The following is a 25,840-nucleotide window of genomic DNA, read 5'->3' on the forward strand; positions in this document are numbered from 1 at the left end:
AGACAGACTGCAGGACACGGGACCCCGGTGGGTGGGGGGAGGGGGGGCGACGGTCCCAGAGGGGTGGGGGTGAATCTGTGGAGGTTAGATCCCACTCTAATGTTTACATCCAGAGAGACAGCTGATCCTATGTTAACACATCTGACCGTGTGACAGCATTTTGACTACATAGCTTAGATATTATTGGCTTACTGGGTCATTCAATTAGTAACCACAGAGTTACTCAACATTTTGCCGATTTTTTTTAGGGATCTGGCACTGACACTACTATGAATTCGTCGCGTTAAATGCACAACATACAAAAAGATCCGCTGCGTTGAATACGTGCGTTTTTATTATTTTATTATTGTTTTATAACGACAAGAATGACCCTGTTTAGACTATCACAAGACAATAAAAACACAGGGTGACTCCATGAGGAAATAGGAGATAGAAATGGAAAACAAAGAGGTCATGATCCAATAAAAACGACTCAAAAGTGATTTAGATTTTACAGGCTTTTATGTAGATGTGTTACCTAGATGACTTTTTAAATCTAAAACATTTGATGTAAAATACCACTTTTTAATAAAACTGTCCTAAAGATCGTTAGTCACGTTTAAGATTACTTAAAAACGTGCTTAGGGTTCATTGAGACAGTCTAAATTTTTTCACTGGATGAAGGAAAATGTTTTTAATACCTCAAGGTGGATGTAGCATTTTGCTTGCTTCTAGGCTTACTTCAACCATTATATCTGCTAATTGGTTCATCGTGTTCGTTCGTTAGAATGCTGTGTGCAAAAACGCACGCGGATCAAAGACAACAGTAGTTTCTCATTCGCCTTCAGTGTAAAACAGAATGTTCTGTAACTGCGAGGCCTGTTGTTCCATAAAATTACATGTTATTATTGTGCTATTATTTATTTATTTATGTTTTCAGAATAGAAAATTAATGCAAAACAATTTCAATAAGTTTTAAAAACATTTTTTAATTGGATGCACAAGTTTAAATCTATTTTTGCGAATGCTGTCTGTAATTCATACCAGGTTCCAAATTCTGCATACAGGATCAAGGGCCGTATACATGCACATTAAATCATAAAGGGCCAGACAGACCACACACGTAGTCTGGCCAATAACAATGTCCTGGTGTAATTATGTTTTTAAATTTAGCCATTCTTTTCGAGAGAATAGAGCTCATTTAAAGTAATAGTTTAAGAATAGTCTGGAAACTTTCCATCGAGCTGAGATCAGGGATTTGGGATTGCCATTCCAAATCATTAATGTGTGTTTGTGATCGTTGGCCTGTTCCAATGCCCAACTGACCAAACTAGCGTTCCTGATCAAAGGAAATTGGTCCAAAAGCTCCTGAAGAGCCAAAAAAAAAACAACAAAGGAGTGTTATCTATCAGGGGGCATTATCTTGAATTTTAAAATGTTTAGACTGATTACACAAAAATCTAACCTGTGCACCAAATGGTTTTTACTTTAAATATAAAATAGAGCCCAAAAAAAAAATAATAATAATCAGACATCAATACTCCTCCTGTTTTTGTTTCTGAATCAAGTCATGTGCCAAACCCGACGCGCTTTACTGTGCATGCTGCAACATGAGCCCCTCTGTTTCGCAGCGCGGACTACCTGAGGGAAGGAAACCTGCTCTGGGGTTATCAGATCATATATTGTGTAACATATCGCCATCTATTTTTCTTTTTCTTTTTTCATCCAGCTCTCAGTTTATAAAAGCAAACCATATCATAAATATGTAACTGGTAAAAAAAAAAAAAAAACAGACATAAAAGCTGGTTTTTATAACAGCTTTTGATGACAAGTGTTTCTCCTCCCAATGCTGAACCACTGGGAGGAGAGAACAGAACGACACATGCAAGATGCGGTCACCTCAGTTAGGTGGACGATCTGACCTCACCTGAAAAACTTATGTCCGTCTTTATCGGGGGGAACTTGAGGGTCATCTCATGCTTGTGTCTGTGAATGAGCAGGTGCTCCTCTAGCTGGAAGCGCTGCAGGCCCCACCGGAAAGAGGAAGCGAAAGAGTCGAGGCATAAATTGCTGAAGTACACTGGCTTATCTCTCTTATCGCAAACGGTCACAATACTCTTAATCTTATCAGTAGTTAAGAAAATCGGACTCCTTTGATGAGAAAAGGATGATGTCACATCTCCGGATGCTATTTTTAGAAGCTGTTTTTATTATTAGGTGACGTAGATGCGTGATTCATTTCCATAAGAACATAAAGACATAAATCACCAAACTCGTCTTTTACTAGAATGCAAGTCACGCCGTGTCCTACTGACCTGAGAGCAGCCGGGGGCGCCGCACACATAAGGCCTGTCCTGTTTGTCATTCATGTCATCCACAAGCCTGCGCAGACAGAAGAATCAAGAACAATGTGTCAATGTGGAGCCTCGCCACCGAGAAGGGGAGCATTCCTCGTGGCTCACAGGTCAGACAGTTACACTGCAGGAAGAATCATCTGAAGAGAAAAATAACACATGAGAGGTAAAACACTATTTGCTCGAGTGTGGAAAGTATGTGTTACGTATTTCTGTAGATGATGGATCTGGGTTTTTTTTTTGTTTTGTTTAAGAATTAAAAAATATATAATTTAACAACATTTTTTTCTTTAAAAGTGACACGTAAAGGTGGCAGGATCATATTAGGAATTTATGAGAAAATTTTCAAAAGTGTTGAATAATTTTCAAGTAGAAGAAAAAAATAATATGAGGAGGAAAGATGCATATTACCCTAAAAACACCCAGTGAAGGATGGTGGTGGCAGCATCACACTGTGGGGAAGCTTGATACTATTATTCTGTGATAATAAATAAAAAAATTACGCAAACTAGTGCGTTATTGTAAAGTAGAAGAAAAATCATTCTTTTTTTTTTTTCTTTTACTCCGATGCCGCAAAATAGAACTTTTGCAACCAATTCAAACGTTTTGGTTTTTATGGAAAGCACTCTGATGTGGAGGAAAACTACCACTCACACCATCCCCATGATGAACTATGGCAGTGGCAGCATCATACTGTGGGTACGCTGCCATGGTGAAGCAGCTCAGAGTTGTTGGAAATGTAAACGAGGCTCCAATTGTGAGCAAAAGGAGGTCGTATATATGCACCCCAAATGTTTTGAAGTAAAAAAAAAGAAAAAAAAAAGTGGAAATAAAAGACTGAAATTTGGATTTCTACCCTAACAAAAGGAGGAAAAACCTTCAAAGCACTCGTAGGGATTTACACCGGGCTGTAAGCACCGCACGCCGGATATTGAAGTTCTGAGCCGTAAGACTTTTCATGGTTACTGTGCAGTGATGTTGCTGAGTGTAGTGCCTGCAATTATGCTTTCACCGGGCGTCCAGCTCACAATAAGAGCGCTGAAAGCACGAAGAAGGCACACCGGGGCCTGCATCAAGCCCTCACAGGATGAAAGCATCAACACAAACGCGAGGCAGAGAAGATCGCTTCTGTCGGAGGGCGCTATAAATTTTTTGCTAGTCCTTTTGTTTCCGTCTGACAGGAGAAGAAGAAAAACTTAAGTCTCTGGCATCAGGTGTAACCAGACGAGTTGAGTGTTGATGTTAAAGGGAAAGAGTGAGAGCTCTTGAAAACACGAAAGCAACAGAATATGCCTCCATAAGTAGTGGAAAGAGTGAGGAAGGAGAGAGAGGGAGGGTGGGAGAGCAACACAAGGGTGATGGAGAGGGGAATGGAAAGGGCAAGGGGCAGTGACTACGGGTGGAAAAAGAGGAAAAGAGGCAGATAGAAGAAGGAAGGGAGAGGGAAGGCCACACTTCAGGGCCTACACTCCTGACAGGTTTGAACCTGCCTCAGCCCCCATTTTCCAACCTAAGGCAAGCAGAGGTGACTTCATAGGTGTGTGCGCGTGCGTGGATGCGCGTGTACACACGAGTTACAAAATACAGCAAACAAGTTCACAAGGTCCCGATAACAGATAGGAAATGGGCAGCTTGCACGATCGGCTGAAGGAAAACAATTAGCTGCACACCTTCAGGGACATGAAGCATAAAAATTCTCCACTTTAAGTTCAAATCATTGAACTTGTTTTATCGCAGCGTCCCATCAAGCAGTATTTGTACGAGATTATAGCAGACTCAGCACATTTTCAGCAAAAAAATCCTTCTGTCAGAGTGATTACGTCACTGCAGAATGATGTCATACACGCATAAATCCTACACACAACAACGGCCAATATGTTGCGACTTTAAGAGGGATTAATTTGGGTTCTGAATATACTGGCAATCGTTTTTGTTTTTTTGTTTTTTGTTTTTTTTTACCAAACATTTAAGACAGATAAATCAAACATTATAGTCCACCGTTTAATAATAATAAATAATAATGGAACAAAACACATAACTTTTAGTCATTTTGATGATTTTAAAATTTTAAATACACTGTTCAGATGCGTTCAGGATGAACCAACTTACTGTCTTTTAAAGTTTCCATATTTGATAGAAGATGGAATTGAACCGAGCCTGAGGTTCGCAGTTCATTCGGATCAAATTCAAGCAGTTGGTTCCGGCCGGTAAATCCAGTGTCAGAACAGGACCATGACTCGGTTCTGTCCCACAGCTCACTAAAAACAACCTGTTCAGAAAAACAAGCCCGGCCGGCCGGCACAGCTGTATGAAGAGTGCTGTCACACCCCCCTAAATAGACACGGAGCGCTCAACCCCGTCCCGCTCGCTGAGACTTCACCAGGACACCTAACCTTACAAAAAGTCCCGCCGCCGGTAACTTCTCCAGCTGGTTTGAATAAATGAACGGACAAACTTAGATGAATTAGGAAGCCGTCCGAAGCCGCGAAGAGTTCACGAGAGAGCCGCGACCGGCGCCTGCTGCCGCTTGTTGCGCGGTTTCCAAAAGTTTTTGTGAATGAAAAGTAGACGCAGGCTTACCTACAAGTGGAGAGAGGGACGAGCGGCGCTCCAGAGAGGAACCACGTTGGACTGGAGCGCGATGACAATACGTTCTATTTACAGAAGCATTACATCACCCTCCCGGTGACGTCACGTGGGATTCCTGAACTTCTAAATCATTGCGGTCCCGTACGGAGCGAAGGCTTGAGGAGGAGAAAGGGGGCGGGGACAGGACGCGGGTCGGTAGGGGGACGGAACGGAACGGGAGCGTGCTGGCGTACATGGCTCCACCGGCAGACAGAAGTGGGACAGACCGGGAGGGCGATTTTTTTTTTTTTTTTTTTTGTCTAGTCTATAGTCATTACAACATGAGAGTTGACCCACAAAACGATCTGGTTAATGGTTAAAGAAATGTTTCAAAACCATTATTTATTATTATTATTATTACAATGCAGTCTTTTTATGATAAACATAAATAATGCATGATTGAATATAAATAAATAAATAAATAAATAAATAGCACTAATGAATTATTGAATGAAGAAAAGAATGACTTAAATCCCTATTAACAGCAAAGTTATTGGATTGGTCATATGTTGTACGTTTATTTAACACAAACAGTCTCTTTAATAAACTTTTTATATAATATACAGTAAATAAATGTGGGATGGCATCAGCCATGTTCTATGTTGAAGCAGCAGCTTATCTACTGGTGAGAGGAAGTGATTAGATAGCATGCTATTTGTAATGACTGTGCAGTGTTTATTTCCTTATACTGTTTCTTACTTTTATTTTGTGTAAATATGCAATGCTATATTCCCCCACTTACTGTAACTTACTGCTGTGATTTCTTCACTTGGGACAATAAATAATTATTCTATTCTATTCTATTCTATTCTATTCTATTCTATTCTATTCTATTCTATTCTATTCTATTCTAGTTATCAGAATGTCACAAAAGGTGTCCCTCAAAGCTCTGTATTATGCCTAATACTTTTGCCAATTTATATAAAAATTAGGGTAAAAATGATCATGATGCTTCTAATATCATACAAAGACAATGTCCTGATGTTTGATCATTTGCAGGTTGAATTTGACAGTATTTACTCTTATAAAAGGCTAAAAAAAAAAAACTAACTCTATGCTATTTTCAAGAACAATTTGCAAATTCACCGTACATCTAGTTATGGATGCATTGATATTTCTATGAATGAAAAAAAAGTATTTTAAATGACACATTGAACATAATTAGAACGAATGCAAATTGGGTTCATTCATAGAAATAAATCATATTTTTCATTTAAAATAGAGAAAGGACTTATTGAGGTTGCATTTCTACCTCACACTGACCATGTTAACGTTATCTGAATGGTCCTGTTTAGATATTTGCAGATGTTACATGTTGTTTGTCATGAAGCACTGAGATACATCACAGGGTGTAAACCTAACCGACCATTGCATGTTACATTTCTTGTTTAGATTGCCTTGATTCTCTATAAACAATCCTCTGAAGAAAAAACCCCCAAAACTCACTGACACTATCACTTGTATTTACTATCACTACATCTATATATATATATATATATATATATATATATATATATATATATATATATATATATATATATATATATCTCAGACTCTGCTTACTGACATATTGTGTTAGTGTTTCTCCAGTATGTAGAGAAGAATTGCCTTCTCTTACAATTAGTGGATGGTTGTTCCTGTTTTTGATACTATTATTTGATATTATAAGATTTCAATGTCCCGTTGGAAGGCTTACTGTAAGGATGGAAATAGAATCTTAAACATTTGCATTTGCAGTTTTATTTTTTCCATCTGAAGAAGTTAAATAACTTTAAAGTTTTATTTTATGTAATGATTCTGATACGTTTAAGCTGCTATATTATTACTGCAGGGATTTATTAATAATTAAAAGTCCTGAGAAGTGTAGAAAAACAGATAGTGAGAGAACCGTGAGTCCCTCCACATTCCAAGTACTTCTGCTGACTTGCTATTTCTTATATACCTGGATGAAATAGCCAAAAAGGACTACAAACTGCTGAATATGCATGTGATCAACAATTGTCCATAAAACAGAAAATAATGTAGTCATAGATGCTCTGTGATAAATGATGGTCCACTTGAAGAAGTTTCCCTTCAACACAGTGTTTCCATTGATTCACAGATTTCAGTCAGATTATCTAACTGCTAATACGTAACCGTTGTTTCAAAATTTGTTTTAACATCCTACCAGCATATTACAGCATCAATATGTAAAAGGAGTTTACGCTCTTTGTAATGATTCACATCACTGAATAACACCAGTGCCATGTTTGGTCAGGCTTTCCGGCGCTCCAGCCAGGACAGGGCTGAGCACTGGGGTATGGTTTTGTTGTGGTTGTGCGGAAAAGAAAAAAAAAAAAAAAAAAAAAAAGGAAAAGAAAAATGGACCGGCCCTAACTGACTCACCATCCGCCAATCATTTAAAGCATGCAGATATTCCCCCCAACCCCCACCCCACTGGTGCCATGGAAACTTGAAGAAACAGGAAGTTGTGATGATGTCATTCTGTGTTTTGGGCTCTTCCCTCATGTGGATGGCGAACCTTGGAGTTTTGTTTTCGGCGCAGATAAGGGGAGACATTTCGCAGCACGAGCGTGGGCGCGTGTGAAGGGTGTGCAGTCACGCTGCAAAAGTCTCTGACGGCAGCCGGGAAGTCTGCTGCCCCCTCGCAGCAGAGAAAGCTGCTGGGATAACAGCTACCTCCATAACTCAGGACTGCATACAGGCCACTTACCGTCTGGCATCTTCACCCTACCAGGGCTTTTAACAGCCAGCCTGAGAGCTTCAGAGAGCTGCCTCATCAAAGCTTGAGGTCAGAATAATTGTACAAATACAATACTTAAGGCCAAAGGTCAAACAAACTGACTGACGTCAGATTAACTGTACCGCAAAGCATACCAGCAAGTCTAACTCTAAATAGCAAACAATTCTAAAAGAAGATTCATCCTCTGCACTGTTTAGCTCTACTACGTCAAGAGTTTAAGGTGAAGCTCAAGTGAGCTTTGTGTGTATGCAACTGGAAACATTTTGTTTCCAGTTGGTGAAAAAACAGCTCAGTTCGGGTCAAAAAATACCGCTCAATACCGTATAGGGTTTATGAATAACACTGATTTAAAATAAATGTTTACAACAATACATAGCACACAGTGAACACTAGGACTACAGACAAACTACTAGTTTTACTTCCTAAAATATGTAACATAAAAAGGAGGGAGAAAAAAAATCAGAAGCAAAACTTCATGTCACTACTCTCATAATTTGGGTCAAAATTTATGGAACTATAAAACACAACTACAAAAGAAAAATTGTTTTTTGTTTTTTAAATAAACAATAAATAAGCATATATATATTCGTTTGTATGTAATAGTTAGTTTTGTGTCTGTTTTTTATGCACAAAGCATATTCACTTAGCATTGACGTGTAAGCATATCATATTTTTGGCACAAATGGAACTCCATAATTCATGCCAGTCATGCTCAAAACCTCTCTAGTGGGGCTGAAATAAAGCATATCTACAAAGAAGAGTGGGGAACAAAAAACTGTTTTCACATTGATGTAAAAGATTAATTGGCAAATTTCACAAATGCATTGTGTTGCTGCCAAGGGTGGCACAAAACCACTGATTGGGTTTTGGGATCAATAACGTTTTAGCACAGGGCCAGATTGCTTCGCTTAGGATTTTTCCATTAATAAATGAAGTCCTGTTTGTACTGAGGTTGTTTTCATTTGATATAAAGATTTATCGGGTGACTTGTAACTCGCTCGTTTGGCAAAAAAAAACAAAAAAACAAAAAAAAAACACCTAAAATTTGTGTGTCTGTGTGTGTGGGGATACTTTTCATAGAAGTGTATTTTGAACAACTTCAGAGATGGACAGTTGGATTGTTAATAGATGCGCGTTTGTTTCAAACAACGCGACCTCGCTAATATTGGCAGAATTCTCTTTTCTGTCCACGCCACCTACTGACCTCAGATCAGATGATGTCATGCGCCACGAACCCACCCTGCGTGTCTCTCCCTTCTCTCGATTACATTAGCAACACATGCGACCACTTCTGATTTGCGCAATGGATCTCAGCAACTGCGTCACACTCACGGAGCCCATGCCCCGCGTGTGTGTGTAATGAGTGTGTTTGTGCCTGGTGTGTGTAAGGGAGCACATCTGTGATGAAGCTGATGAAGTAACTGGATTTCTCTACTGTACATGTGTGAAGGACTGTGTTCTCTGATGATGTCATGTTGTTTTGTGGGTGCGCTTGCTTGTATTGCAATTTGGTGCAACTTTGAAAATGTGTTTGTACATTCGTGTCTCATATGATTGTGTAAATGGACGGCAGAGAAGAAAGGCAGAAAAAAAAGAGTGTTCCCTGGTCTGAAGGTTATTTGCTGAAGTCATCTCCACTGTTTTATGACGGTCTGTTTTAACGCTCGATTAACAAACCCAACAGAAGCCAGCTGAGTCTGGCTAGCTAAGTTGTTGATTAGAATGACATTCTCCTTTCTCTGGGAGAGCCACACACATAGCATCCTCCAAAAAAAAAACATTATTGGTATCCCTCATCCAAAAGATGCCAAAGCCCCCTGTGCTAAACTCATGTTGTATTGTAGAAGGTCACCGATTATCAAATTCCCTGTGCTAAACTCATGTTGTATTGTAGAAGGTCACCGATTATCAAATTTCCATTGGTGGGTGGGAGAATATGCTACAATTGCCCTGGCGTAGATGTTTAATGTGAAACAGAAGCCCATTCGTCTTAGTGTTCCTAAATAGCAAAGACATGAGAACATGCCAGACAAGAAAGCCAGATGTGTGTTGATCTTCATAGGTCTGGAAATGGCAACAACCAAACATCTACTTGCCTACTTTGCAAGCAATAAAAAAAAAAAAAACAGAAACGGTGACAAACTCGCCACTGTTAGAAGGAGACAAGGAAGGTCAAGTCAAGAAGGTAAAAAAAAACAAAAAAAAACACTATCCAAACTTCATTTTTGGAGAATTTTCATACCAGGTTATTATTTGGCAACCTGTCCAGGGTGTATCCCACCTCTCGCCCATTGACCATAAGGGATTGAGTTGTTTTGCTGTGTCCATGTGTTTCATCAAAGGACCAATGTGGAGAAGGGGGTTGAAGTCAACTTACCTCTGTTATGACTTACCAGGGAGTGAAGTCACAGCCTTATGTCAACTGGCACCTATCTGTTAAACTACATAAGAGCATACATAACATTCAGAAATAATGTCCGAGATTATGTCGATCATTTTTCTTTGCACACTTTTTGCCACCATTTTTATAACAGGAAAAATGTCTGCAGTAAATATTCATTTTGGTATTATGGAACTAACTTGCAAAGTGTTTAATAAAGACTTTTGTTTTATTTGTTTAAAAAACTTTATAAGTCCAGTGCATAAGTTACATTACTGTATTTTTAGTAAACTAGTTACTTTATGAAATAGATAACACATCGCAATTGATAAAACTTAACATTTTTGAGGTGATCTCCACGTTTGGCTATCTGTTTAGCAAATTAGTTATGAAAATCTAGCATCGCAAAAACAGGAAAAAAAAAAGATAGTCGAGATGATTTCTCCTTGATTTTCTCATTTCCTGTTTGATGTGTACTCAGTATATCAGCAAAGCACGAACATCTGCTCCTCCAATTGTAGTGTCTTTTGGTGCCATCGGTGATTCAAAGCTGTCTCTGACTCCAACAGGTAGGCACCACCGTGACGTAGCCTGCCACCAGCCACCCTTTCCTCCCTCCACTCCCACCGTCACCGCCAGCCTCCCAGCTGCGTCCGCCGCTGTCCTGTCTGGCCGCCCCGGTGTCTGCTCCGCGCTCTGCCCCGCTCCGCTCCCAACCCCCGGACCCCTGAAGCCTGTGCCTCCTCGTTCACCATCCCGGCTCCCGGACCTACCCCCCTCTTTCCACCCGGTGAATGCGCCAGCGACCGTAAAGCATGACGGGCATCGCCGCCGCTTCTTTCTTCTCCAATTCCTGCAGGTTCGGGGGCTGCGGTCTGCAGTTTGAGTCTCTCGCCGAGCTCATCGTCCACATCGAGGACAATCACATCGGTGAGTTGGGGCCGGAGGGGGGCGGCGGAGCCATCCAGCTAGCACTGATTTGCTAGTTAGCGTCCTAGCCAGTTAGCTTAATGCAGATAGGCTCGGCTTTGCATTCCGCTATTCCTGCTGCTCCGCTCGTCGTCGAGGCTCGCAGAGCTGCTCGTTCTTCGGCAACTTGAACTTTTATTTTTATGTAACAAAATGCTTGCTTGTGTTATTTACTTGTACATTTGGTCACGATATGGGGGTTGCAGAGACAGCTGTTACTCGGCCGGAGCTTTTATAGGGCATACCTAGCATCCTGGGCAGTCAGACAGCGGTTTTTCGGCTAACACACCGCTCAGCAGCAGTCTGTTTACATTTGCAGGCCTGATGCGGAGAAGCCGCAGCTCATCTAGCGGTGCTCTCAACTGAGCTGCGGAAGAGTCTAGAACCCATTTTACCCGATATTTGTCGTTGAAGCGACGCCGTTTATGCTACGTCTTATCTAAATTATTGTCATTTACAAAGACTATCACTACAGTACAAGTAACTTCTGGAATACAACTTGTTATATGATTAAGCACAAGCTTCAACTTGTTGCTCTAAATCCAAATGTTTTATTTGACGTTAAGCCCCAAATCCTATGGAATGCCAAAAGTGCCACAAACAAATACATAAGGTACTAAAATACGAATATATCAAAAATACATTTATAAATAAATAAATAACAATTTTAAATTAATAAATATATTTATTTAGCTATATTTTTAAAATAAATATACTTAAATATACATATATTTAATCAGCCTGTTTGAAATAATTTCATAATTAATTTAATTCTGAAATATAAAATTTCAAATTGACTATGAATAAAATAATATATTATCACTAATATTATTTTTTCCATTATTTTATTTTATTTTTTAGCGTGTTTGCTTTTCTCTCATACAATATGCACTACCTCCCAAAAAAAGTAATACTGTCCAATACTTTGGTAGATTGCCTAAAGCTTTGATTATGGCACAAACTTCATTATTTCTATAAGTTCTATAAGTGTATAATTGTCACAAGATTTATTTTCATCCAGAGTGGCATTAAGTTTTCACCAACATCTTTTAGAGGAGATCAGTTGGACAGCTGCGCAAAATTTTTCAAGCACAGCTTAAAGATTCTCAATAGGGTCTGGCCAATCCATCACTGAAAATGATGTCTCACACTCCTTAAACCACTTTGGCACAGTTTTAACCTGATGAATCCTGCCATTGTCATCTTGGAATATGGCCAGGCAATCAGTGGAGAAGAAATGTATTGATAGTATAATCTGGTCATTCGGTATATTCAGGTAGCGAGCTGACCTCATTCTTTGGACACTTTGAGTCCAAAGAATGCAGTCCCAGACACAACACTGCTCCCACAGTTCTCTTTGTATTTGCATATGGAGAGGCTCTTAGCTTCGCTATTGAACAAAGCTGCGTGGCCTGCTGTTGTTATTTTACAATTTATTACACCAATGATGATCACTGAAGATTTTCTGATCGTATATCTTATGCAAAGATGATGGCTCCCACATTATCCTCCATAATGTTCAATGATGATCACTGAAGATTTTCTGATCGTATATCTTATGCAAAGATGATGGCTCCCACATTATCCTCCATAATGTGATTGGCCAGCCTGCACAGCACGTAAACCTCAGGCCAGTCAGCTTTTCACTATGCACCGACGTCCTTTTCACTTTCACATAATTAAATAAGTGAATAATTAAGTAGATCATAAACTGATACTTTAATGTCTCGTGAAATAATCTCCATTGTACATAAATGCATGCACATTACAGTTAAAAGTAATTGGCTGCAAGTTAACCGGTCAGATCTTGTAATCTATTTGATGAGCTATTGCATCAGTTTTAAGCAATCTATGGTGGACAGCAAAAGAACAACTTTGAAATTTGGTAAACTTCAAAATATTTTAGTTTTCTTTTTTATTATGAATTTTGAATGCATTTCATGTTGTAATATTTACTAAAATGCTTAATGAATTATTGCTCTTAGAAAATCTTGCAGTGTAATGTATTAGTTTTTTAATATAATTTAATTAATGAGATGTATGTAAGAAGTTATTGACACTTTTAATTTGTGGTGCACCAATAAATCGGTCGACTGATTGATCAACTCCTATTTCCTTACTTCGATCAATAATCGGTTGATACTTGCATGTGAAACCGATCTTATCTGGCTCCACAAAGGTCTGAAAATCAACCACTGTCCCCTTTTGCTCTGCTTTGAGAGAGGGCTCACCGACAGACCCACCCACCAGTTCACGTGTGGACATGCATGGTTAACAATAGTCACCCCACCGTTGCAAACTCGGTGACTCTGTCACATTTTCAGTTATACAAAAATCGGTCTCGGCCAAAATCTGAATCAGCAGGTCAGGGGTGTTCAAGATTGATGGGCCAGAAAGCTGCTGTCGGTGCACCCCTACTTTTAATATCTAGAAGATAAAGCAGCCAAAAACTTGCTGATGGTAACAAAGCCATGTATGTGTCGCAACTGTTAGAAGAGGTTCAATAAATTCCTTGTTTTTAATACATACTGTAGATACGGCCTTTTCTTTCAATTATATACCAGAGAAAATGGCAATAAGTAACCTGCAGTGTTTGTTAATAATTAATTAACCTCTTCTAAATCATAGATATAGCACATAATCACCCTGCATAGCAGATTAAACATAAAACTGCCCAAAAAAGTTGCACTATGGAACCATTAATTGAGGTATAAATGGATAAAACAGTGCAGAGCGCATAGAAAAGCGAATCGGGTCTGTAATTGTTGTTTGTGGCATGCGTCCATCTTCACGAGGCCATTTGTAGGAGGTGAGGGGGTAAAATGGATGCTTCATTGAGCCAGTCTCCATGGCAACTGGCAGTCTCTACTCTATCGGGGTTGGGGGCAGCTTGTTGGCTGAGTTATGGCACACCTGCTGTCTCACTGACAAAGAGCTCTGCAGAGCCGCCAGCGGTGCCGACGACGCCCGACGGTGATGAAGGGGTATGGACTGGTCAGAAGTGCAAAAATGGGATAGACTGTCAGCGACGGTGTCTAGAAGTAAAGCGCACAGCGTTCCTCCAACTCACCAATAATCAAATTAAACATAAACGCCGGCAAATATGCATAGACGTGCTATTTTATTAGCCCACACTGCCCCAGCTGGCTCTCAGTCTGACCTTTGACTCTGACCGTCATCTGAGCAGAGCAACGATTTACTAGCCAGATCTCTTAGATTAATGAAATTTGCGTCTCTGTTCACTTTATCCCCACAGCCGGCCATCGGCAGTGTCATGAACGTTTGCAATTTAATCAACATTGCTGATGCGTCGGCGCAATCTGACAAATAAGGGGACGATTGAGGCAAGAGTGTGAGAGAGGAGGAGGTCGGTGACATCTGACTATGCCCTTTTTTTTTGGGTTCTGAAGCGGTTCAGTGGTGTGTGTGTGTGTGTGTGTGTGTGTGCGTGTGTGATCAGAATCCACCATGACATAAGCCGATTTGATCCTGACGTTCTCATTTGAGATGTCAGTGAAGCCGTTTAAAGGCGGGTGCGTAACGGATTGCAGTGATTGGAAGCTGTCGGTGCTTACGGGGATTACAAACAGGCATGCAGAAGCTGTAAATCAGTTAGTTTAGGGTTTGGCACTAAGCTCGCTTTAAAATGTGTGAAGTAGTCAAATGGGACTTAAGTCAGGGTGTAGAAATCACCGCTCAAAGATGTTTTGTCTCTGCTGCCCTCTAGTGTCAGAGCATTAGATGTGAAGCTTCTGTAAAGTCTGGGGATTTTTTTTTAATTTTCTCTAAGTAAGGAAAATCCATTCATGGCAAAGTTTTGCCTTTATCCTTTAATAGTATTCTAAAAAAATAAATAAATTGACAACTGTTAACTTTGAGGCTGTAAAAGTTTGGAAACGCCTTACTTCTGCCTCTGGTTTTGAATGATCTCAGTTTTGAACTCTTGCCTTTCTTCTTATCGTTAGCCAGCAGCAAACAGCCCAAATGAACCCACTGCGCACCTTTTTGTGACAAAAAAAGGGTTAATTCAGCACTGACCTCATCCCGGCAGAGAAGATGGCAGCCGTCCAATGACATACACCTCACTCCCCCCGCCCGGTTACCCTTCGTGCTTTTTTAGATTACAGCTGGATGCTGGAGGAAGCGGCTGAGGTGATCTGTGTTTACAGTGTGCGGTTTTTAGCTGTTGTTTAACGCTTCGCGCGCTGCGTCTAGGTAAGACCTGAGGAATGCGATGATGTCAGGGGCTGCCGTGCCCCTGTGCACGACTGCAGCGTGTCGTGTTCTCACCTGCACAAGTACGTACCTGCCTCTGGGTCCAGCTGAGGATAGGAGGAGGAAACTGGGATTAAAGGAGTGACACTGGGAAGACGCTGGAAATCTTGAATAAATTGGGGCTTTGGTGCAGGCAAATCCCGAATACGCCACCTTTGTTGGGGCAGACTTGCACAAAGATTGGATTTTAAGCATGAAATGAGAATATTTTGAATTTCGGACAAGTGTACATGGGTGTAGATATTCAAAATGAAATAAAAAAAAATGGTTGAACTTTCGCTTAAACTAACTGAAGTATGGGGGTGGCAGCATCATGTTGTGGAGCTGTTTCACTGCAGGAGGAAATGGTATGCTTTTGAGTTTTGTGAAAGCTGAAAAGTCATGTGTGTGGGTGTGTGTGTGTGAGTGAGGCGGCCCACAAAACTGAGTTCCTCCAATTCTGTCGGGAGGAATGGGCCAGAACTCCAGCAAGGTGCTGTGAGAAACTTGTAAAAGAAAACTCAAAAGGTTTGACCCAAGTCATACACTGTAAGACAGTTGTATCTGATACTGACCAAATAATATAAACCTTTGAATTAGAAGAAAGCTACACACAAAAAATTCTAAAAAATGTCACTGTGACTAGGCTTGCTGGCATTTACAAAAATATAATTTTTTTTTTTTTGGTAATTCTAAAAACAAAACGTTTAGTCTGATTTCACTTTCAGTGAGGGAAAAAGTGCCTTTATTTGGCGTATGTAGCCGTCCGGTTTTAAATGTATATGTGCAGCTGCCATATTGGAATGTAAACTTGGCCTTGTCTGGCAGCCTACAGTTTTCTGTGTGTGGATTTTGACTTTGCTGTTGTTCTCCTCAAACTCGCATGCATTTCTTGACAAATGGTCATTTTGTAGACTTACCAATTTAATGGTAATATATTTACTTTCCCTGTGGCTTCAGAAAAGTATTGTTTTTAATTAAGCTCAAGCGCCCCTCTTTGCTGGGAACTCTGTTTATGGTGGCAAACTGAACATGGTTCCTTATTTAGCCTTGTTCCCTATTGGAATTATTTAAAGCTAAAATGTCACATACTGTTAAATTCCTCGAAAGATCCACGATCGAAATGTTTGAAGACGTCTAAATATTCGAACACTTCTAGTTTGATTTTTTTTTTTTGTGTAATGTTTTATATAATTGACAGTGTTCCGTTTTCTAAAAGCACACACATTAAGTAAGATTCCCTGTAGGGGGCGCCTCCTGAAAATGAATTTAATCATTTAGTCCCAGGCTCTGTTGCCAGGTCGTTTCCCATTCCACCTTGTGGAGGTGTGACACAGGAAGGCGTGCATGTGAGACTGTGCTGCTCACCATACTTCCTGAATGACCTGTAAGGGTGGAGCAGCAGGACAATTACTGGACTGGCATCTCCAACTGGAATCTGCAGACCTCCTTTTTTTTCCCACCCCACACACACACGCACACATACACACACAGGTCCCCATGCACACACCAGTCCCACACATTAGCCTTTCGGAAGTCGCAGGGCCATAGAGCCCCTGAAAAACCTCTAGGAAGTGTAATTACAGAGAAGTACAACTCCAGCTCCCCCCCCTCCCTTCAGTTCCCCTCCTGTTCTCCAGCTCCTTCTGTCTTCTCCCTCCGTCCGGTTGCCTGCTGCTCTGGAAACACGTTAAAAGGCTCTCTGGGGCTTAATTAGCGGGCTACACAACAAGCCGTGCATTCTTGGCCTGGTTTGAACACATGCGAAGGTAAAGGCCCATGTGCACAGACCGTGACACAATTATCACGCACTAATGGTGGTGATCACCAGGGGGCAGCAGTGTTCCACTGGTACGAGTTAGATCCTGGTGTTAGGGGGGAAAAAAAGAGCATCTGTATCTGGGATTTAAAGCTTCATTTAGATTCTGATATACATGCATTATATATGTGATATAAAGCACAGACAAGCTCAAAGTGATGTTTTAAGAGTTGAGAAACTGAAGCTCTAAGATGGGATTTTTCAAATTTAAAAACTCCTAATCGTCCAGCATCAGGATCAGGAGTTTTTTTTTTCCTTTTTTAACTTCCTGTCCTGTTAGGTGAGTGGAAGTCATAAATTTGGTGAACATTTACTGCTGCTGCACCTGGTTCACTCCTTTACCACCATCCCCTGTTTCTCCACACACACATGCATAAACGCTTCATCCAGGACCTTCAGTACCTTGGGCATCCGAAATTAAAATCTTCTTTCTCGCCCACTGTTTTGTTCAGTCCCCACCCCTCCAGTACTTTATTGTTCCTGGTACTTTGAAAACTGAATCTCTGACGAAATGGTTTGGTTAATCATGTTAGACAGATTTATTTAATAATTAGATTAGAAGCAAAAACATTTATCGGAAAAAGTTTTCATGGAAACACCCAGAGGCACCAGGAAGCCTTTTACTCATTATTTGTAAAGGGCATGGTTGTCTTAAATTAAAGTTTGGACTTTAAAAGGTATCATCCAGTGGCGATTTTGTTTTAATTTTTATTTTTTTCCCTCGCAAATGTCCACCAGAAGTAGCTTGGTAATGATGAATGAATTTACAGTAGAATTTCAGACATTTTTTTTTGTAAACCACTGATGAAAAACAAAAACTGGGAATTTTTGCTCTGCACATATTTGGGTGAGTGACATCACAAGAGGCATATTATTGGAGCAGATAAGCTATCGTTGGTAACTCTGCTGCATTTTGTGTTTTTGTTGCACAAAATACAAGTAAACTCTCTTCAAAAACCCTCTGGCCAAACTTTAATTAAACTTAAGAAGTCCTTTTTTTAATTTTTAGAAAAATATTTTTTTGTTTGACTCCGTTTTATCTTTTTTTTTTTTTACAGTGATTGAAATGCTTTTAAGATGTTATCCATAAATTAACTTTATTTTATTGCTCTAAGTAATGTTTATATATATATATATGTAGTTTGACATTCTATTCTCCATTTTTACTATCTTTCTTATTCTTCTTTATTTTCAATTTTCCCTTTTGACTTTATCGAGAATGCCTGTTAGAAAAAAAATCAGATTGATCTGAATACATTTGATTAAAAAACATGCAAATTCAGAGGGGAGAAAAAAAAAACCCATACAGATCCACAAAGTCATTCTCAAGGAACTGGGATCACATGATGTCATCAGAGGTAGTGGCGCAAAAAGTGGGTATGCGGCGCATGCAACGCATAGGGGCGCAGCACCAGAGGGGGCGCCAAAACCCCGTCTGGAGGGTGCCGATTATGCTTTCCCATACACTTCTACGCGCCTTGCGCTCCTTCACCTCACGCACATAATGAGGTAAATCTAGCGCGAGTTTCACACTTAACGTATCCTTGCCCCGGGGGAGGAGGGGGGAAGCGAGCGTATGTTTTCTACGCTGACGTTCCTTCCTGGGGAGGCGTGGGGGGGCGCCGATGTATGTTTTCGCATCCACCTGAATAATGTGCAGTTGCGCCACTGATCAGAGGCATGTGTACATAAAAGCTTTTTGGAGAGTATGTTTTAATAACATTTTTAAACAAAAATAGCAGATCAAATCCCAGAACTAATCACGGTTTGCTTTTCTCTATGTGATAAACTATATCCCAACTGTAAGTTTGCATAATTTCACAGAGAAGTTTGGCTTGCAAGCTTCTCTTGGTGACGACGTCTCACGTGTGGCACTATACGTCCAGTTGTTGCCTGCTCACGAGTGTGCAGATCACTCTGGTGTTGAGCAGCGGCTATGATGGCTAAAGCTCGGCCATAAAATACTTTGAGAGACCACCTCTGTGGACCACCTCCCTTTTTTAAGAGTGTACAAACGTCTTTGTGTTCGCAAATCCATAAGCTGCTCCTTTCGTCTCCCCTGGCTTTGCTCCTTCTCTTTTGGGGAGTTGCGGTTTGTTGTTGTTGTTGTGCAGCGGAAACAGCAGAAGGGTGTGCGTCTTTCCTTGCCCTGTTGTTTGCTGGTCCTCTTTGGTGTTCTCTTGCATTGTGGGAAGTCTGCATTTTTTTAATTATGAGGTGTGAAAGCCTGAAAACCAAATGGGTGTGAAGGCCAGCACACAAAGCGGTGGGATTAGTTGGAAGGAGCATCCAGGCGTTCTCAGATTTAGATTGCGATACATCTGCAAGCCATTAGATATGCAGCTAGAAAACGGTCCTAAAGTGCTGCACAAAAGTGTTGATACTCGTTTAGGTTTTTTTTTTTTTTTTCCATTTTATGTTACGACATGAAAATCACTGTACTTTAGTGGAATTTTATGTGATTGGCGGCGAAACAAAGTTGTGTATAATTGTGACCTGGAAAGAAAGTGAAAAGTGGTTTGGACTTTTGTTGTGAATTGGCACTTTATAAATAAACCAAATTGAATTTTTTATATAAAAATTCTATAAAATCAATGAATAAATCTGAAAAGTGTGGCGTTCATTTGTATTCAGCCTGTCTAAGTCAAGCTACATACATGTTGAGAAAGATATTTTTTGCTGTTTCACATTACAAAATGGCTTCGACTCTCTCCGATTGCTACAAACGATCCCTTTTATGTGATTCTGGACTTTGACTGGACCATTTTAACATAGCCGTATGGTTGAGCTAAATTACTGCATTGTCCCTCTGGCTGTGCTTAGAGTCTCGGCACTGCTCTCTTTATATAACCATGTCTTACCAACTTCCTTCTCCCCACCGCATGATAGTCCCGTCTCCATACTTTGCTGTGCAGGTGTTATTTGTTCGATAAAATTGTCAATTTACTTTTTTTCTTTCGGTGCATATATATATATTTGCCACTTGTTTTTAAATTTTATTTTTTTTTAAAAAATCTTGATAACCATGTGTAACTTTCTTTCAATTTTCAAGTGCACATTTCTTTATGTTGGCCTACTGCATAAAATCATAGTAAAAACATTAACTAGAGGGTGTAACATGGCAACACATGGACACTTTTGCAAATGCCTTGTTGGCTGTAAATAGTTAAACTCACCTAATTGTTTTAAACTTGGCTCCGGTTTTGAACGTTCCCCCGCTGAACACTTGATGGCACTGGCAGTTCACAGTTGCAAGCCACCAGCAGTGAGTTCCTGCACACACGCTCCTGTTTTCCAAGGATCAGGAGGCTGGACTTTGAAGTTAACAGTGCCAGCCTCAGGCACAGGAAGTTGCCTACTGTTGTGTTACTGACTTAGCAAGTCCGTTGGGGAGGAGGAGGAGAGGGTTAAAAAAAAAAAAAAGCCTGAGCACGCCTGTTGACTAATACACCACACATTCATCACTGACTCCTAGCAGTCGCTCCGACTTTCCTCTTTGTCATATTTTGGCAGCCAGTGTATCTCTTGAGAAGGAGAGGGGGAAAGACATTGCTTTTAAATAAAGAGTATTGATTCACTGTTTAATGAAAGTACATGACATTAATCCGTCATAGTTGTACATTAATACAGTGAAGCCTTTGTGGGAAACCTCCAGTTATCTACAGAGTGTGCCTGGGAGGGAGAATTAATTGATGACAGTGTTCCTTCGGGAGCAGGGGCGATTAATCCAATCTGTCCTTTTTCTGCCGCAGACACAGATCCGCGGGTTCTGGAGAAGCAGGAGCAACAGCAGCCCACCTACCTGGCCCTAAGCTACATCAACAGGTACGCACAGTCAATTACTCAAGCGCGCATCTAAAGAGGGCAGCATCGCTCCACTGTGAGAAATCGGCACTCATGCGTGCACTCATGTGACTTGGGAGATCTCGGATGAGTTATGTCTTCCCATAGCACTGACTCATCCACAAAACGAGCGCACAAAACCACACGAGATAATCGCTCTTGGCTCCCCAAGCTGCCAGAGGCAGCATTTCAGGCTGCTTGTGTTTGTGTGTGTTTTTTAGTTTTTCTTAGTTGTTTTTTTTTTCTTTGTTTTGTGTGTGTGTGTGGTGAACCAAACTGTCACATCACACTTAATACCCCATCAAATTACTACAAGATGCAACTCTGAGTAGATTGTGATAAGACAAAGGAGCGCAGACGAGGGAGGTTTGTTTTCAGTCATAATTGCTCCAGCGGTGAGATCGTAAATGTCATCTGTATTTATTGTTCGTGGTGTCAGGACGGCTCATTCAGTGGCTCAGTTTTGTTTTATGGCAAAATATGTGGTTGTCTCAAGGTAAAAGCAGAAAGGGAGATGAGATAAAGGCCTCCAAGCTGTAGCTGTTGTAACAGATGGAAAGAAAAAAAAAAGTAAATCAAAGCGTACAACCAGCTGGAATATGGAGGAATTTGTTATTGGTATTTGGACGTCATGTACGTGTTCCCACCAATGGGTTGCTGGGGGCGGGGAGGACAACAGACTAACAAACGCGCCCACCTCTCCCATCTGCACGTGTATGGTTAATAATAGTCGCCCCACAGTTGCAAACCTAGTAACATTTTATTTGCTATACTTTGCATAAAAAAAGTTTTTCATATGGCCAAAATGAGAATCAGCAAGTCAAGCTTTTTTTAAAATCATCGATGGGCCAGAAAATTGCAATCGGTGCACCAGTTCTTTCAATTATACAAATCACTAAATTGGTTGTTCAAAGGATCAACAATTAACACCATATATCTATATAGGTTTTGAATATGTCTACCTATTGGACATACAATTCCTATGGAAAAAAACTTGAAAAATTTCTGTATTCATCTTATATGTACTGTATTTACACCTCTCTTAATTTCTATATTTCTTTTTCATCTTTCAATCTTTACCAACACTCTCTTTCTCTAACTATCTTGTATTTCCTTGCGAAACTCAGCATTATATAGTTAAGAGGAGTATTTCCCCTCTGACAGCCAAACCATGTCAAAAGTGTTTTATTCGGTGATTGACTGGATATTTGCTGCGTGTCAGGGCATGAAGCACTTGGCCTATTTTGTATACTGGGACCTACGCCATTATGTAGCTGGCGGAGAGTTACGTCTGCTGCCACGTGCAGGTTAGTAAAGGCTAGCCTACATGCGCCTCTGAAAGTTAGGCTTGAGCGCGCTGTGTTATATTTGACCCGCACGTTGGTGCGGTGTTCTCCCAAAATTAACCCGCACAGAGGGATCATGTAAATGCAAATAAAGTAAAATAATTTCATAAATTGTGACATTTTACAGCACTCGCCAAAAGTTTTGAAAAAATCTGACGTTTAATTTGCGTTCAGTGATTAAAATGTTTGTGGCTTGAGAAAAATATGCGGTTTGGATTACTGTTCTGCTGAAAGACCTACCGATGACCCATTTTCAGTTATCTGGCACAATTGTGGAACATTTTAAATAAAACTTTGGTGAACTTCACCTGATTTTTATTTTGAAGTGTCCTGATTTTTAATCCAAAAGACTCTCTACCTTACTTCACAGAACGCATGAGGTGCTTTTGCATATCATGATTTTGTTTATCCTACATCCTCCTGGAGCGTGTTGTTGCTGAAAATCTCCTGAAATGTTGTCATCTGACCAGAGTACATGATTACAGATCAAATGAAAAGCATGTGAATACTCTGATCAACGTAAAAAGTAAGACAGAAATAGCAAAGAAGTTTCTGTAGGAGCTGCTATGGGTGTCAGTGTGGTTCTCGTAGTCTTATTTAAAACAGTGCTTGTTTTAAATGTTTTTTTTTTCTTCCACCAACTCAAAAAGAGACTAAATTAAAAGCTGAAAGTTCTAAACCTTTCAGAAAACCTATAAACACATCCGTCGGAAACTTGCATAATGCTTTAACTTAAAATCCATTGCCCCCAGCTGGGAGTAAACATATCTTTAGTGTCTATAAGAGATGATCAGGAACAGATAGCAATGGTTTTACAACTTAACTATATGCTCATACGATAATTCATCACTGATTTACGTGGACTCAGGGTATTTCTGTCTCAAAACACATGTATAAGGTTAGAGCATTAACCTGGCGGAGATCTTACTCAATGTGAAACCAATGAGGCCATTATGAATGAAAAACAAGGTCATGTAGCTGTTTGTTATGCTATGTCTTTAGATATGCCTATTATAAAAGCATTTATGTACATCTGGTCAGCCACACCCGTCGTGGCGTTTTGTTGGGACTTTAAACCTACATTGTGTAGTTCATAAATGCGTGTTACATAGTTTGAATAATTATTTTTTCTAGAATTATAAAGTCATGAGGGAGCTCTTTCGTTCCACTTCACAACAATGCTCTACTTTGTGTTGATCTGTAGCATAAAATCCAAAGAAATGCATTGAATTGTGTGACTGTACCAGACGAAAATATGAAAAAAGTTGTCGCTACACAACTCTATACATATAAAGTCGTGTTCGGTAAATTAGAATGTACGTCCCAATGAGTCCTGTGTCAGATTAAAGTACCCTTTCAAAATAACAACCTCAAGAAGGTATTAAACATACTTTTCATGAAGCCCAGGTTTTTTTTTTTTTTAAGTTTATTTTTTTGCTCTGCTCTGATGTCATGTTTTCATTAACTGTTAGCAGAAAATCATTATCCCTTATTGATAAATCTACTTTTCAATAAAACTCAAATTTTCTGAATGGATCTGTATTTGTGGGAATGTGTAAACGTTTTGCAATGCCGGGGTTGCGAGTTAGCAGATTTTCAGGAATAAGAAAAAAAAAACCCCACGATTTCGTGAACCTTTGTGTGTCCTCAGGTTCATGACAGACGCAGCACGCCGCGAGCAGGAGACCATGAAGAAGAAGGCCACGCCCAAGCTGTCCCTGTCGATCACAGGCGGCATGTCCCGGAACAGCACGGCCACGCCGCCGCGCCACACCAGCGGCAACCTGACCCCTCCCGTCACGCCCCCCATCACCCCTTCCTCCTCGTTCCGCAGCAGCACGCCTACAGGTACGGCACGGCACGGAGCGGAAGGACGAACTGGTTGCTCGCGATGACAACGGACTGAGGCACGCAAAATCGTCCCTTTGGGCAGTTCACACTCAGACTTCTGGTTACGCTATAGGGAGCTCGTAACGCCAGAGGAATGCGGCTCAACCGACGACGCCGCATTAGTCAGAAAGCAGAGCTTTTGCAATGCGTGATGACCTTTAATCATTGCAGCTTAAAGAAATGATTTGCCGTCATTAAAAGCAGCCAGATTGAAACTCTGGAGCAGGAGAAGTCTGCGGTCAGGGTGGAAAGAAGAAAAGCCAACCGCTATCTGCTGCAGAGGTGTGCGTGTTGTTTGTGAGCCAGCTTTAGTGGCTCCTGCAGCGAGCGAAGCAGTCAACACTTTGCTAATTACACAGCAGCTGGCCTGCTCTGCGCTCGCATCGGGGCTGAGTGTTGCACAGCCCAGGAGCAGATGTCTAATTCCAGGCCGAGCGGGTCCAAGCGCAGCGTTAGGTCTGCGATTACACACCGACACGCACGAACCCACACCCTCTTTCAACATGTGCCAAGGTGCCATCCACTTCCTCATGCTGAGGTGCAGCATTTCCTGTTCCATGGTGGTGGGGGGAGGTTCACTGGGTCTGTATGTTTGTGTGGCTGGATGTTTCAGGTATTCAGATGCATAGCGTGAGTGTGTGTGTGCGTGGAAATGGAATGTTGTGCACTGAGTAAAGCGTTTTTTTCCAAGCTGAGCAGTAGGGGATCCCTCCCACTTAATGATCCCTTTTTCTGTGGGTGTGAGTGCCTGTGAGGTAAAATGCAGAGAATGGCAGACACCACATTTGTTTTTCCTACTCGTGAGCAAAAGTAACATCTGAATGCAGAGAGTATTGCTAAGAAAGGGTCACACGCATAACCATTTAGGATGCCTTAAATGTGTGTAAAAAAAACAAAGCAAATGCAAATTCTTGATTTTTTTTTAAAAAATTTTTGTACTAAAATTTTTGAAAACTACTTTCTGTCTTGCTAAAGTATTTATTCCCCTTGCTCTTTTCTAAAATTTTCCCCCTTGACAACCATAAATCTCATTCTGTTTTTTGACAGGGTTCTGTCTGATCACAGATCCTGACCTACCGAGTCTGATTTTGGCCGATACCGACTTTTTCTTTTTGTCTGAAAAGTCGCTAAGTTCAGTGACAAAAGTTGCTAAGTTGGCAACAGTAGGGTGACTTAGCTGACTGGTGGCAACTGGGGTGATTTACAGACCTTTGCAGAGGAAGATGAGATCGCTTTTCGATGAAAGTGTCGGCCGATCGGAGATTTCCCAAAAATAAGAAAATTGGGGCCGTTAATTTCATTGGAACTTTTTGCGATGGGCCAACACAAAGCAGTGCATAAATATACGATGGATGAAGGAAAAACCAAAATTCCAAAAAAAAAAATAAAAAATCTTGTACGAATTGAAATCTGAAAAGTGTGGCAGGCTTTTTAATGCGCTCTCCCTGAATGAACACTTTGTAGAACTGCGTTACGTGCAACAACCAAGTGACGAGACTAAAATTTATGCTAAATATTTCTCTGACTCTCTCAGAATTAATTGTCTGTAATCATGACTTTTCGCATCTTGCCATAGGTTCTTAACTGGACTTTGACTAGACCATTCTGACACAGAAATATGCTTTGGCTTAAACC

General features: G+C 40.6%; 2 protein-coding genes across 6 annotated transcripts in view; one reads left to right on the plus strand and one right to left on the minus strand.

The window, feature by feature from the left end:
- The window catches only part of LOC103145256 (cyclic AMP-responsive element-binding protein 5), an 18,137-nt gene extending 13,048 nt beyond the window's left edge, over positions 1-5,089 (minus strand). The window contains exons 1-3 of one of the 5 annotated variants that reach the window (XM_016676695.1): positions 4,914-5,089; positions 2,295-2,361; positions 1,907-2,000 (exon numbers count right to left, since the gene is read on the minus strand). In XM_016676695.1, the coding sequence (XP_016532181.1) occupies positions 1,907-2,000; positions 2,295-2,348 (148 nt within the window). In that variant the 5' untranslated portion in view covers positions 2,349-2,361; positions 4,914-5,089. Of the gene's footprint in view, positions 1-1,906; positions 2,001-2,294; positions 2,362-4,442; positions 4,881-4,913 lie in introns of those variants that run through there. The other 4 variants (XM_007562624.2, XM_007562622.2, XM_007562623.2 and 1 more) reach the window with 4 other exon arrangements.
- Positions 1-25,840, plus strand: part of LOC103145302 (juxtaposed with another zinc finger protein 1) — a 36,242-nt gene that overhangs the window by 4,088 nt on the left and 6,314 nt on the right. Inside the window, exons 2-4 of the mRNA XM_016676697.1 lie at positions 10,654-11,014; positions 20,879-20,951; positions 23,967-24,163. Coding sequence (XP_016532183.1) covers positions 10,900-11,014; positions 20,879-20,951; positions 23,967-24,163 — 385 coding nt within the window. The 5' untranslated portion in view covers positions 10,654-10,899. The remainder of the gene's footprint in view (positions 1-10,653; positions 11,015-20,878; positions 20,952-23,966; positions 24,164-25,840) is intronic.

The sequence above is a fragment of the Poecilia formosa genome, unplaced genomic scaffold (assembly GCF_000485575.1).
Source record: "Poecilia formosa unplaced genomic scaffold, Poecilia_formosa-5.1.2 Scaffold139, whole genome shotgun sequence".
Lineage (NCBI taxonomy): Eukaryota > Metazoa > Chordata > Actinopteri > Cyprinodontiformes > Poeciliidae > Poecilia > Poecilia formosa.